This window comes from Impatiens glandulifera, chromosome 1, assembly GCF_907164915.1.
Source record: "Impatiens glandulifera chromosome 1, dImpGla2.1, whole genome shotgun sequence".
Classification (NCBI taxonomy): Eukaryota; Viridiplantae; Streptophyta; class Magnoliopsida; order Ericales; family Balsaminaceae; genus Impatiens; species Impatiens glandulifera.
The window spans coordinates 72,112,294-72,125,423 of record NC_061862.1 but is presented as its reverse complement, the minus strand read 5'-3'; the positions used below and the strand labels follow the sequence as shown (position 1 = coordinate 72,125,423).

The 13,130-nt window shown below is 27.0% G+C and overlaps 2 protein-coding genes across 2 annotated transcripts; one reads left to right on the top strand and one right to left on the bottom strand.

Annotated features, from left to right (window-relative positions):
* Positions 1 to 901: 901 nt before the first annotated feature.
* LOC124918879 (plant intracellular Ras-group-related LRR protein 4-like) lies at positions 902 to 3,509 on the top strand. Its single transcript, XM_047458947.1, has 4 exons — positions 902 to 1,129; positions 1,413 to 2,080; positions 2,157 to 3,076; positions 3,152 to 3,509. Exons 2-4 carry the CDS (start codon positions 1,429 to 1,431, stop codon positions 3,302 to 3,304), a joined length of 1,725 nt encoding a protein of 574 aa, XP_047314903.1. The 5' UTR covers positions 902 to 1,129; positions 1,413 to 1,428; the 3' UTR covers positions 3,305 to 3,509.
* A 7,053-nt stretch (positions 3,510 to 10,562) lies between these two features.
* On the bottom strand, positions 10,563 to 11,775 carry LOC124932008. The gene is made up of 2 exons (XM_047472606.1): positions 11,342 to 11,775; positions 10,563 to 11,139 (listed from the first exon to the last, which is right to left on the bottom strand). The coding sequence occupies exons 1-2, from the start codon at positions 11,773 to 11,775 to the stop codon at positions 10,563 to 10,565; spliced, it is 1,011 nt and encodes a 336-aa protein (XP_047328562.1).
* Positions 11,776 to 13,130: the final 1,355 nt, after the last annotated feature.

Below are 13,130 nucleotides of genomic sequence, written 5' to 3'. Positions count from 1 at the left end.
CATTTCTTAAACGAGAAATGAATGAATAAGCGTGAAATGCATGCATGCAGAATAAGAACACTGATACAATACTCGTCATATACCCTAAAAGCATTTACACACATAAACGAAACCAGAACCAAACCCTAAACCCTAAATACATCAATATAAATCAATATAAACGGAATAATACACATCAACACCTAACCCTAACTATTAAGCCCTAAACTCACCGGAATATGTCAAAAAGACGGTGGAAAGACGATGATGTCGAATAGACGGTGGAAAGTCGAAGATGTTGGACGAGGAACGATGTTGAGGAACGATGATCTTGATCGATGTTGAAGGAAGTCGGCAGTTGAGAAGACGTGGTTTTGGAAGTCGGAGTGGGAGGGAGAATCGGGGTGGTTTTGTTTTAAATTAGGGCCGAAATATTATATATACGACTAAAGACGCGATTTACCATGGACGCGATTTAATCTGAATCGCGTGAGTTCATCACCGCGATTTAGATTAAATCGCGTGCATGGTAAATCGCGTACATTTAAAAACGTGAATTACCAATCACGCGTTTCATCTAAATCGCGGTGATGAACTCACGCGATTTAGATGAATCGCGTGATTGGTAATTCGCGTCTTTGAGCGTAAGAAATGGCGCCGAAGGGGTATTTCCGACATTTCGCGGGGCAAAAGGGCCCTTTTTGCCAACTTTAGTAGGCGGGGGCCCTTTTTGGAATTTCCCCTGTTATGGGGGCCATTTCATCAAATTTCCCCCTAAAAGAGGGAGAGAAAGTAAAAAATGATTGAGAAAGAGATTAGGGTAAAAGATGAAAAATATGAAGATCAAGATGAAGACGAAGATAATAAAGATGGCGATGGCGATGGCGAAAGGTCATTATCGAAGGTCACGGTATTTCCGTCATTGAATTACCAGATTCTTATTATTATTATTATAAGTCTCTCCTTAATCCATCTTTCTCTCACTTCCTCGTGCCGGATATATAGCGTTCCTGATTCCATTTCTGTCTTTTATGTTTCATAATCCAGGCGCAGTGAGGAAGGAGAAGCCACCATTGCTAGATCCTCACTCTCCTTCTATGTTCATTTGAGTGGAAACACTGGATTAGATTCAGACTACTGACCAAAAACGGTATCATATTTACTTTTTTATAAACTTCATCTTCTTCTTTCAATGAAACCGTTAACGCTTATTCTAAAATTAGCACATTTACATTTTTTCCCTTATTAAAACTCTCAATCAAATCTGTTCGTGGTTTTCGATCGATTCTGTTGTTGTTGATTCATTTCCTTTCGCGATTCTTCTTCTCCATCTGGGCTTAATTTGCAAGATTGAATTTGTTTTCTGCCAAGGAAATTAAGCCCAGAAACATTAATCAGTCTAAAGTTTGATTCTTCCGTCTGAATTTTATTAGGTAATTTTGGAACGAAATGAATGTTTCTTCAAAATCCACCGATGAGGTTGTTCAAGAGATAATGAAGATTAACAGATCTTTGCCAACGAGACCTGGGATTGAAGAAGTTGAGGCGGCGAAGACATTGGTACGAAATATGGAGATGGAAGATCAAGCCAGGCTCGAAACCATTGAAAAACAGAACAAGAAAACAAATGTACCTCAAGAGATTTTCATGGTTTTACAGGAGATGCAGAAGAACTATCTTTACTTCCAGAGCAAAGAACAGAAGAGGGAAGCTCTTAAACTACTTGATCTTGAGAATGCCCATAACCTGTTTGACGAATTGATTCAAAGAGCTTCCACATACCTTTCACCCAATTCTGCAGGTTCTACATCCACAAATTCCAGCAGTTTGTCTTTGGCCAATTCTGCATCTTTCTCCGGTGGTAACAGTTTCGATACATTCACTACCAGCACAACAGCAACAACAACAACATCAACATCCACAACTAGCTTGTTTTCCGAAAGAGAACCTGCCAGAACTGTCGATTTGTTCAGCAGAGACGATAGCTATTTGAAGAAGGCCAAAACTACTTTCTATCTTGATGATGTAACTGGAAATCGATCCCTAAACATGCTCAAGCCTCAGATCGTTGATTCTTCGGTTAAATCTTCTAGCATACTAGGTTTGTTTCACAACAATTCTTTAATTGTTTTGTTTTGTTATTACTACCATTGAAATCTGATCTGATGAATCTGCAGGTGATCAAGAAGGTGAAAAAATGAGCTTGATTAAACTTGCCAGCTTAATTGAGGTATCTTCAAAGAAAGGTACTAAAGATCTCAATCTTCAAAACAAACTAATGGATCAAATAGAATGGCTTCCCGATTCAATCGGTAAACTTTCGACGAGTCTAATCACATTAGATTTATCCGAAAATCGGATTATATCACTACCACAAAAAATCGGAAACCTTTCATTGTTGAAAACATTAGATCTACACGCAAACAAGATTACCGAACTTCCAGAGAGTATCGGAAACCTCTTTAATTTGGTTAACCTAAATCTTAGAGGCAACCAATTAACATCTCTTCCCCAAACCATAGCCAAATTGGTTCGGCTCGAAGAGCTTGATTTAAGCTCGAACCAAATGACACTTCTTCCTGATGCAATCGGGTCCCTTCTAACCCTGAAGAAACTCGATCTCGAAACAAATAGCCTAGAAGAACTTCCCCACACGATTGGTAAATGTTCTTCACTTATAGAGCTTAGAGCCGATTATAATCGGATCAAGGCAATTCCAGAAGCTGTGGGAAGAATCGCAACTTTGGAGATCCTTTCGGTTCGATACAACAATGTTAGACAACTGCCCACAACGATGTCTTCAATGTCGAGCTTAAAAGAACTCAATGTGAGTTTCAATGAGCTCGAGTCTATCCCGGAGAGTTTGTGCTTTGCGACTACACTGGCTAAGCTGAACGTCAGCAATAACTTTGCTGATCTACAATACCTCCCTCGATCCATAGGGAATCTTGAAATGCTTGAAGTTTTGGATATTAGTAATAATCAAATAAGAACGATTCCAGAATCTGTAAGAATGCTATCGAGTTTGCGGGTCTTGAATTTGGAAGGGAATCCACTCGAGGTTCCACCAAGGGAGATCGTTGACAAGGGTGCACAGGTAATCTTCAAACTATATACATATTGTTTTTAAAAAAGTAGTGTTTCTTACTCGAAACACGACGTTGTATGTTAGGCTGTTGTACAATATATGGCGGATATGGTTGCTAAGAAGGAAATGAAGCCACAACCGATCAAACCGAAGAAATCTTGGGTAAAAATATGTTTTTTTTCCAAGTCTAACAAACGAAAGAGAAACGAGATGGATTGCGTGAAAGCAGCAGCATAATTTGCTAACGGTTTTGTAAACCATAAGGTTTCTAATTATGTGTGTCTTCTTGATTTAGGATTGTATGTAGATTGTTGTTCTATTATTGATGTTACACTCTATATCACATTGTCTATATATGTGTCATTTCTAGTCTACATTGCTTTGATTTCCTTTTTTGAAACATATTTGTACAATGTGTAGAAAATATAGAGGATTCCATACATACTATTGTGTTAAAATAGTTTTTTTCTCCATTCGCAAATTTAAAATGCCTTTGGATGCTCTCTCTTCCAACATTAGATATATTGATCCATCAATTTTTTATTTTATAATATTCATAGAGGTATAATTAAATTAAATTATATTATATTTGAAATTTTATTTATATTTTATAATCTATTTTATATTTTAACGTTATAAATAATTATAATTTTTTTTTATTAATAATGTTTGTTTATTTAAATGTATGTACTAAATTATTTTGTTGTATATAAATTATTGATATATAATTAATTTTATTAAACGAATAAAAAAAAATTGTAATTAAATATGTAAAGTTTATAAATATATAAATAATATTAATAAGATTAAAAAGTTAATGTAATAAAGAATATTTTTTTGAGATGAAAATGGGTTTTGGGTTGAAGATAATTATTGTTTAATGAGATGTTTATTATATTTTGGATTTGTGAGTTGGAGATGACCTTAACAAACTTCTGTTAGTATTTTGTTTATCTCTTAACTTGTGTTAGTTTTATTTATATGAAAATATATTTAATTCATATTAAAGAAAAAAACACCGTGGGCCATGCTAATGTAATGCTAACTATGTGAGAAATTACTAAATTTTGGTATATCCAAAAATTGGTAAGTACAAAGATACCAAAATTTTAGGTATAATATATATAATATATAATATATACAGATATCAAAATAATATTTATAAATTTAAAATGAGAAATAATTGATGAGAAAATTTTAGAGAAAGAATTTAAGAGAGAATTAGTTGAAAAAATAACAAATTTTTTCTTTATTCTCTACTTTTTGCACTCTATCTTTTTTCCGGTTAGTGTCGCTCCCTTTCCAAAATTCTTTTCCCTATCTCTTCTCATTTAAAATATATACATAATAATAAATAATAGAATTATAAAGAAATAAATCTTATTTTTCATTTTTTAAAATTGGATTTTATTTAATTTCTTTTTTGAATAAATTTGAGATTTACACTTAAGTATTTTATTATTTTATATCTCTAATTTTAACAAATTCATTTATTTTTCAAAACAAATTTTAAGGCTCAACTTTTAAATTATTTATTTTTTAAATATATATGTAGATTCATTTTCCTTTTTAAATGATTGAAAACTCAACTCTCAATGTAACTATTATCTCTCTTCTATAACTTTTACAATTTTAATCTCCAATATTATTATTATTTTGGAAAAATCTCCATGGTTGTTATCCGATTAAAAAATAGATATAACACCTATATATATTATATAGTTGAAATCTCGATATATTGTAAATATTCAGTATGATCGATAGGTTACTTGTATCATACCGAAATTTCATTACGTTATATGTACAATTTTTCGTATACCAAAAATTTCATTACTATATACTTATATATTTATAAATAAAAATTTGATATATTATTTCGATCCATCTATAAATTATTAATTTCTTATATTAATTAAATTTTTTTAGCACGATCTAATATTTGTTATCTCAACCTCAATTTAAAGCGTTATTAGTGAGTATCAAATAAATAAAAAAATTCATTTGCAAAATTATTTTAACGGCACTAATTATGATTTATGATGTTGATAAAACTAATTAGTCTAATTTAATTAAATTCTTAAACTAGTTAATATAATTTATATGATTGTAAATTTATAATGGTAAGTGTTAAGAGTTTATAAATAATTTTGGTTTTATATAAATAAATAAATAAAAAAGAAAAAAGAAAAGAATTTATATTAATAAATTTAGAAAAACCTATTATTTATTTAAATAAATGAATTTTATAATTGATTTTATAAACTTGACCTTTTTAGTGTCAATTTATTTATTAATATTATTTTTAATTAATTTACATATATATAAAAAAAATGATATATACCAAATATTTTTTAAAATTAATTTTTATAATTTAAAAAAATTCTAAAAATTACAATTAATTAACACTTTTAAGTAAGATTTTGAAAACCAATCACTTGTGTTATTTTGACTTTGGTCTCTTCCTGTGACTCATTCTCCATTTGACCAATTATTTATTGCTCATATGTTTTTTTCTTTCTTTTAGTTAAATCAAAGTAAAAGTTTAAGAGTTCGTTTAATTAAGTTATTTTTTTTTTAAAAAACTCTTATTTTAATGGCCCAATTGCTATATAGAATTAAAAGTTGGGTTGTTTTTTACTAAACGAGATTCAAACGGTAAATTTACATGTGTTCTAATTTTAGATCAGATTTTTTGCTACCGAATTGGGTGTTCCTCTGTTGCGAACTAATCAAAACTCAGCAACATTATTATATTAATAAGTTAAAACTGGATTGAAAAGAAGAGAGAACCCGAAACCCGTATTTCATTCCGGGTTCAACAGAAGCGAAAAGAAGTGAAGCGCTTCACTTCGTTTTACATGACCCATTAAAGAGACTTTTACATGAGATTGTCCATGTAAAACTGATTGATATATATTCACTGTTGAGTGAAGCGAAATTCACTTGACTCCGATTTATAAATTATGTTTATAAATTTATTTATGATTTATTTAAATGATTAAATAATAATTCATATAATTTTATTTCTGATATATATAGAATAATAATTATGAATTAATATAATTTCAATTAAAATTCTATTTAAAATAATAATCATAAATTATGTGATTTAAGATATTTAAATTAATTTTTATGAATGATTATAATTATATTTTATAATTGTGATATATTCAAATGAATTTGTACAAATTATTTCATGAATATATATATGTATATATTTATATATTCAATATGCATAAATTTGTTGGTAATGTATTTGAAATATATTTTGATAAATTATTTAAAAATTTTATAATTTTATAATTATATAATTATATATTAAATATATACATATAAAAACATATTTTTAATTATTTTTGAAAGATATTTAAATTATTTTGTAAATATATTTAAATAAATTTGTAAAATAAAATATTCATTTTTTTTTGTAATATATTTAAATAAATTTGTAAAAAAAAATATTTTTAAGATATTTTAAAAAAATTATTTAAATTATTTTATATTTTATATAATTATATATTAAATATATATAAATATTCATGTAAAACCACTCACACATTTATGTAAAAATATTTATACGTTCATGTAAGTCTGCTTAAGAATAATAAATAAATAAAACAAGCACTACCCGGTGAAGCAAACTTCACCTAAGTATTTACAACGCTAAATGAGTGAAACAAGCACTACCTAGTGAAACTTGCTTCACTCAATATTTGCATCGCTGATAGAAGTAAAACAAACTTCACTAGGTATTTACATTTGTAAGATATTTAAATGAATTTACTTTAATTATTTTATATGATTATATATTAAATATATATATATATATATATATATAATAACATGTTCAAATTTATTTTTAATATATTTAAATTAATTTGTAAAATAAAATATAAATGTTCATGTAAAACCACTCACACATTTATGTAAAAATATTTATACATTAATGTAAAAATATTTATGTCTTCATGTAAGTCTGCAAAAAATAAAACAAGTGTTACCCGGTGAAGCAAGCTTCACCTGGGTATATACAACGCTCAAATGAGTTAAACAAGCACTACCTAGTGAAGCTTGATTCACTCAATATTTGCAGCGCTGATAGAAGTGAAACAAACTTCACTGGTTATTTACATTTGTAAGATATTTAATTGAATTTATTTTAATTATTTTATATAATTATATATATATATATATATATATATAAAATAACACGTTCAATTTTTTTTAAATGGTGTTATATATATATATATATATTTAATATATAATCATATAAAATAATTAAAATAAATTAATTTAAATATCTTACCAATGTAAATATTTCACTTCTATAAGTGCTGCAAATATTGAGCTATAAATACCCAGGTGATGCTTGTTTCACCGAGTATTTTTTATTTTTTATTTTTACAGACTTACATGAAAGCATAAATGCTTTTACATGAACGTATAAATATTTTTACATAAATGTGTTATTAGTTTTACATGAACATTTATATATATTTAATATATAATTATATAAAATATAAAATAATTTAAATATATTTTTTTAAATATCTTACAAATAAATTTTAAAATATTTTGTTTTACAAATTAATTTAAATATATTAAAAAAAATTTTGAACATGTTGTTTATATATATATGTTTAATATATAATCATATAAAATAATTAAAATAAATTCATTTAAATATCTTACAAATGTAAATACATAGTGAAGTTTGTTTAAGTTTTATCAGCACTGCAAATATTGAGTGAAACAAACTTCACCAGGTAGTGTTTGTTTTACTCATTTGAGCATTGTAAATACCTAGGTGAAGCACCGGGTTGTGCTTGTTTTATTTATTTTATTCTTTTGCAAACTTACTTGAAGGCATAAATGTTTTTACATGAACGTATAAATGTTTTTACATAAATGTGTTAATAGTTTTACATGAACATTTATATATATATATATATATATATTTAATATATAATTATATAAAATATAAAACAATTTAAATAATTTAAATATATTTTTTAAATATCTTATAAATAAATTTTAAAATATTTTGTTTTACAATTTTATTTAAATATATTACAATTTTTTTTGAAGATGTTGTTATATATATATATTTAATATATAATTATATAAAATAATTAAAATAAATTCATTAAAATATATTACAAATGTAAATACCTAGTGAAGTTTGCTTCACTTTTATCAGCGCTGCAATTATTGAGTGAAACAAACTTCACCACGTAGTGCTTGTTTCATTCATTTGAGCGCTGTAAATACTCAGGTGAAACTTGCTTCACCGAGTAGTGCTTATTTTTATTTATTTTTTTATTCTTAAGCAGACTTACATAAAGACATACATGCTTTTACATAAATGTGTGAGTGATTTTACATAAACATTTATATATATTTAATATATAATTATATAAAATATAAAATAATTTAAATAATTTTTTTTTAAAATATCTTAAAAACAAATTTTAAAATATTTTGTTTTACAAATTTATTTAAATATATTAAAAAAAAATTGAATATTTTCTTTTACAAATTCATTTAAATATATTTACAAAATAATATAAATATCTTTCAAAAATAATTAAAAATATGTTTTTATATGTATATATTTAATATATAATTATATAATTATATAAAATTTTAAATAATTTGTCAAAATATATTTCAATACATTACAAACAAATTTATGCATATTGAATATATAAATATATACATTAAGAAATAATTTGTACAAATTCATTTGAATATATCACAATTATAAAATATAATTATAATCATTCATAAAAAATTAATTTAAATATCTCAAATCACATAATTTATAATTATTATTTTAAATAGATCTTAAAATAAAATTATATTAATTCATAATTATTATTTTATATATATCAAAAATAAAATTATATGAATTATTATTTAATCATTTAAATAAATCACAAATAAATTTATAAACATAATAATCGGAGTCAAGTGAAGTTCACTTCACTCAACAGTGAATATATATCAATCAGTTTTATATGAGTTTTATATGGACAACCTCATGTAAAAGTCTCTTTAATTGGTCATGTAAAACGGAGTGAAGAGAAAGAAACTTTACTTCTTTCTGCTTCTACTGAACCCGAAATGAAGTACGAGTTCCGGGTTCTCTATCTATTCATTTCAACTCAGTTTTAATTTATTAATATAATAATGTTGCTGAGTTTTGATTGGTCCGCAACCGGGGAACACCTAATTCGGTAGAAGAAGATCTGATCTTTACAATTTTTTAAGATTTTATCACAAACTAATGAACATATATCTTTTTACTTTAACATAATATATTTTTTTTCTTAATTAATTTATCATATGTATAAAATTAAAATAAGAATATATATATTTTCAGTTATTCTCACGCATTACAAATTACAAATGTTTTAAGGCATTCAAGCGTATTCCGACAATTTTTAAATAGGTCTTACACTTTGTAATTTATTCACATTACACTTACACTTTTAAATAGATTTGGACGAACTTTATTAGGTTTGATAAAATGCTAGAAGAGAAAAAAAAGAAAGAATTGCAAGGCTATCTCTCATATACAATTTCATCTGTCGAATAATATTCTATAAAATGTTTTGAAGGATACGAATGTTGTTAAGTTATGGCTGAAGCTAGAACAATCATGTAAAAGTTTTATTATTAAGCTGCATTTCAAACATAAATTATATTTTCATCATACGTTAAAAGGTAGGTCTCTACAAGATCATTTATCAATATTTAAAGAAATTATTGCTGATTTGGAAGACTTGGAATGCAAGCATGATGACGAAGATTTAACATTGATTCTACTTTGTTCGTTGTCCCCATCGTACATCACATTTTGTGATACTATTTTATTTAGTCGTGATGTCTTCACAACGAATAATGTTTATGATGCATTATTCTCTAATGAGAATATGCAACATCTTGTCCAGTAGAGGGCCTTATTGCTTAAGGAAGAACCCTAGAAAGTACTTCAAAAACTGATCAGAGAGATAAATCAAAATCAAGAAAGAAGGCCACATAAAATCTGAGTATTGGAAGCTACAAAATAAATGAAAGAAAGAGGTAGGGATGACAATGGGGCAGATCGAGATAGAGAATGTTTACCAACCCCGCCCCATTATACTTTGATGATTTATTTTTAATACCATACTTGCCCCGTTCGGTTTTGGAAAATCCCTACGGGGCACTGATATATCATGTTCCTTAAAAAAATATTTTTTTAATAAAATTATACAAAATAAAACATAGAAAACATAAACATAAAATTAATGTAATCGGAAATCAAAATTAACTACTCAAACACAAATGTAAAAGAAAATACATTTCCTTCACGTTAATTTGTAATAAATTAACCCAAACATATATAATATATTATTAACTGAAACATCTCACTAATTTCAGTTTTATTATCACATTCATATATATATAGATATATATAAATACTGATCAATGATAAAATATTTCAAGATCAGTAGTACTGGTTTGATTCCGAAAAGTTGTAAGTTGAATTAGTTCCATAAGGATAGTTCATCATCATCGATCCATCAACAGCCGCATTATTAAAACCCGAACCCACATTGTTAAACTGATTGTAACCCGGCTCATCCATCATCATCATCATCGATCCATCAACAGCAGCAGCAGAAGCAGCATTAGAGTAGCTATTGTAATTAGGTTCAGTCATCATCATCATCATCATCTCCCTGTTAATACTGTTACTTGCATGATCATCAGCATGAATACTGCTGTTACTCATATTGGGATAGTAATTATATGAATTCATCATAGGTGGAAGTGATGGCAGATTGTTATAATACATCTGCTGAGAACCGGAGCCTCCTCCTCCTCCTCCTATGTTAACATTCACAGTCTGGATATCATGGATGCTGGGTCGGCGGCGGTCCAGCGGAGTGGTGCTGTTTTGGCGGCGGTAGAACTTCTGAGCATGACTGGCCACCTGAGTTGATGTCTTGCTAACAACATAGTATCTTGAAATACTATTCCAATCCCCTTTTCCATACTTGTTCAGCCCCATCAGAAATAGCCTATTAATTAATTAGGTTAAGAACATTTTACCCAAAAAAAAATAGGTTAAGAATAAGGTCTTAGTGTCCCCCAAGGATTGGGTTGCCCTAAAACAGTTTATGTGAAGACTTGAACTCATGGCCTTTTGAAAAATCAAGATGATTTGAAATGATCTATATATATATTTATACTTTCAAATAAAAAAAAATATATAAAACTTACTGGTGTTCTTCTTCAGTCCATGGAATTCCCCTCTTCCTCATATTACCGGAGAGTGTCTTCCTCGGCTGTCTAGCCGGTGGTTGTTCAGGCGGCGGCGAAGGCCGTGAAGGTGGCATGACCTCAAAATCATCATCATCCACGACGGGCTCTTTCCCCTTTCCATTATTCATGTCAATCGTCTCCAAGTCACTTATGAGAGTCTGAAAATTCCTTTGAATGTCTTCCAAGGACTTCTGAGGAAGCCTCATGTTGGCATTTTCAAAAAAAGCAGGAGTGCCAAGTCCAAATTCAGACAAGGTTTTCTCAAACACCTTGTTTTCTTCACATGTCCATTCAACTTCAAACTGAGCTGGTGGCTGTGGTAGTAGTGGTGGTGGAAGAGAAGAGAAGATAGGGCTGTCATGAGCAGATTCATAAATGTCTGACCAATCCATTTCTTAACTAGGTTTGAAAGAGATTTAGTGTTTTTCTCCATGGGTAACAAGATTCATATATAGATGGTGTGAAGGGGGGGATTGGTTGATGAAATTACTAAAATGGGTTTAAAAGATCCATTCATGGGATATGTTATATCTATCTGGATTTTTTGCCAATTATCTTGCAAATTAACCTTTATAAAAAGATAAATCAAGGTTCATATATCAACTTTATTGAAATGTTCAAATAAATTCAGTTATATTAAAGTGTAGTCTCATGGTTTAAGTTTGGAATATTATCTGCATAACAAAACATTTAATTAAAATATAACTTTGTAAATTAAAAAGAATATTTTTGATATGGGTATTTAATGAAGTCATAATGAATTATATCATAAAATGAAATTCGAGTTTTGATTTTTGGCAAACTATAATAAATTGTAATACACTAAGATATTCGAAAGACCTCAATTTTATATTAGAATTAGATTCAAATTAGAGTAAAGATTATAATTTTGTTTAATATAGTTGGCTTTTGTAAACTCGTAAAATTGTGAATTTATTTAAAAAATATATTTTGAAAATGTAATTTTTTTAAATATTAATTAGTTATATATTATTATTAATTATATATATAATTAAATATAAAATTAATTGAAGAAATAATAATAAATAAATGGTAGTACTAAAAAGAAGTTATATTTAATTTATTTGAACATTATTTTGTATAATTTATAAATATAAATCATTTTATTCTTTTAAATAGTATAGAATCGTAAAATCGAAATAATTTATAAAATTATAAAATTTTAATATCTTAAATTTAAAACAATTTATTTAAACTAGTTTAAGAGTACTACCAATTGTAAAAAAATTTAACTAGTTATTTTAGTATTTTAATTGATTGGTTAAAATAGTTAATTATATAATATATATAATATATATATATATATATATATATATGGCTTATTAGTATCTGTTTTATGTTTAAATAATAATAATAATAATATATAATTTGTGAAGGTTCATAGGATTTCTTCAACATTACTATTAAGAATATAGGAATTGTTGGATGATTAATATATAGCTAGGAATGTTTTCAACCATTGTTAATATGCTTAGTGTATAAGTTGTTTTAAAAAAAAAAAAACTTACAATCTAGTAAAGAGAAAAAAAAAAAAAAAAAAAAAACTGATACACAAGTACAATAAAAGTCCAGTTCAATTAAAAGTTTTGGAATTGATTTTTTACTAAAAATACTGAGACCGTAATAATAATAAAATTAAGCTAGTTTTCTATGTTGAATAAATTTTGGTAGTAAAAAATGTAAGAAAAAAAAGAGAGAAAACTTCTTCGTGAATAATTGAACCATT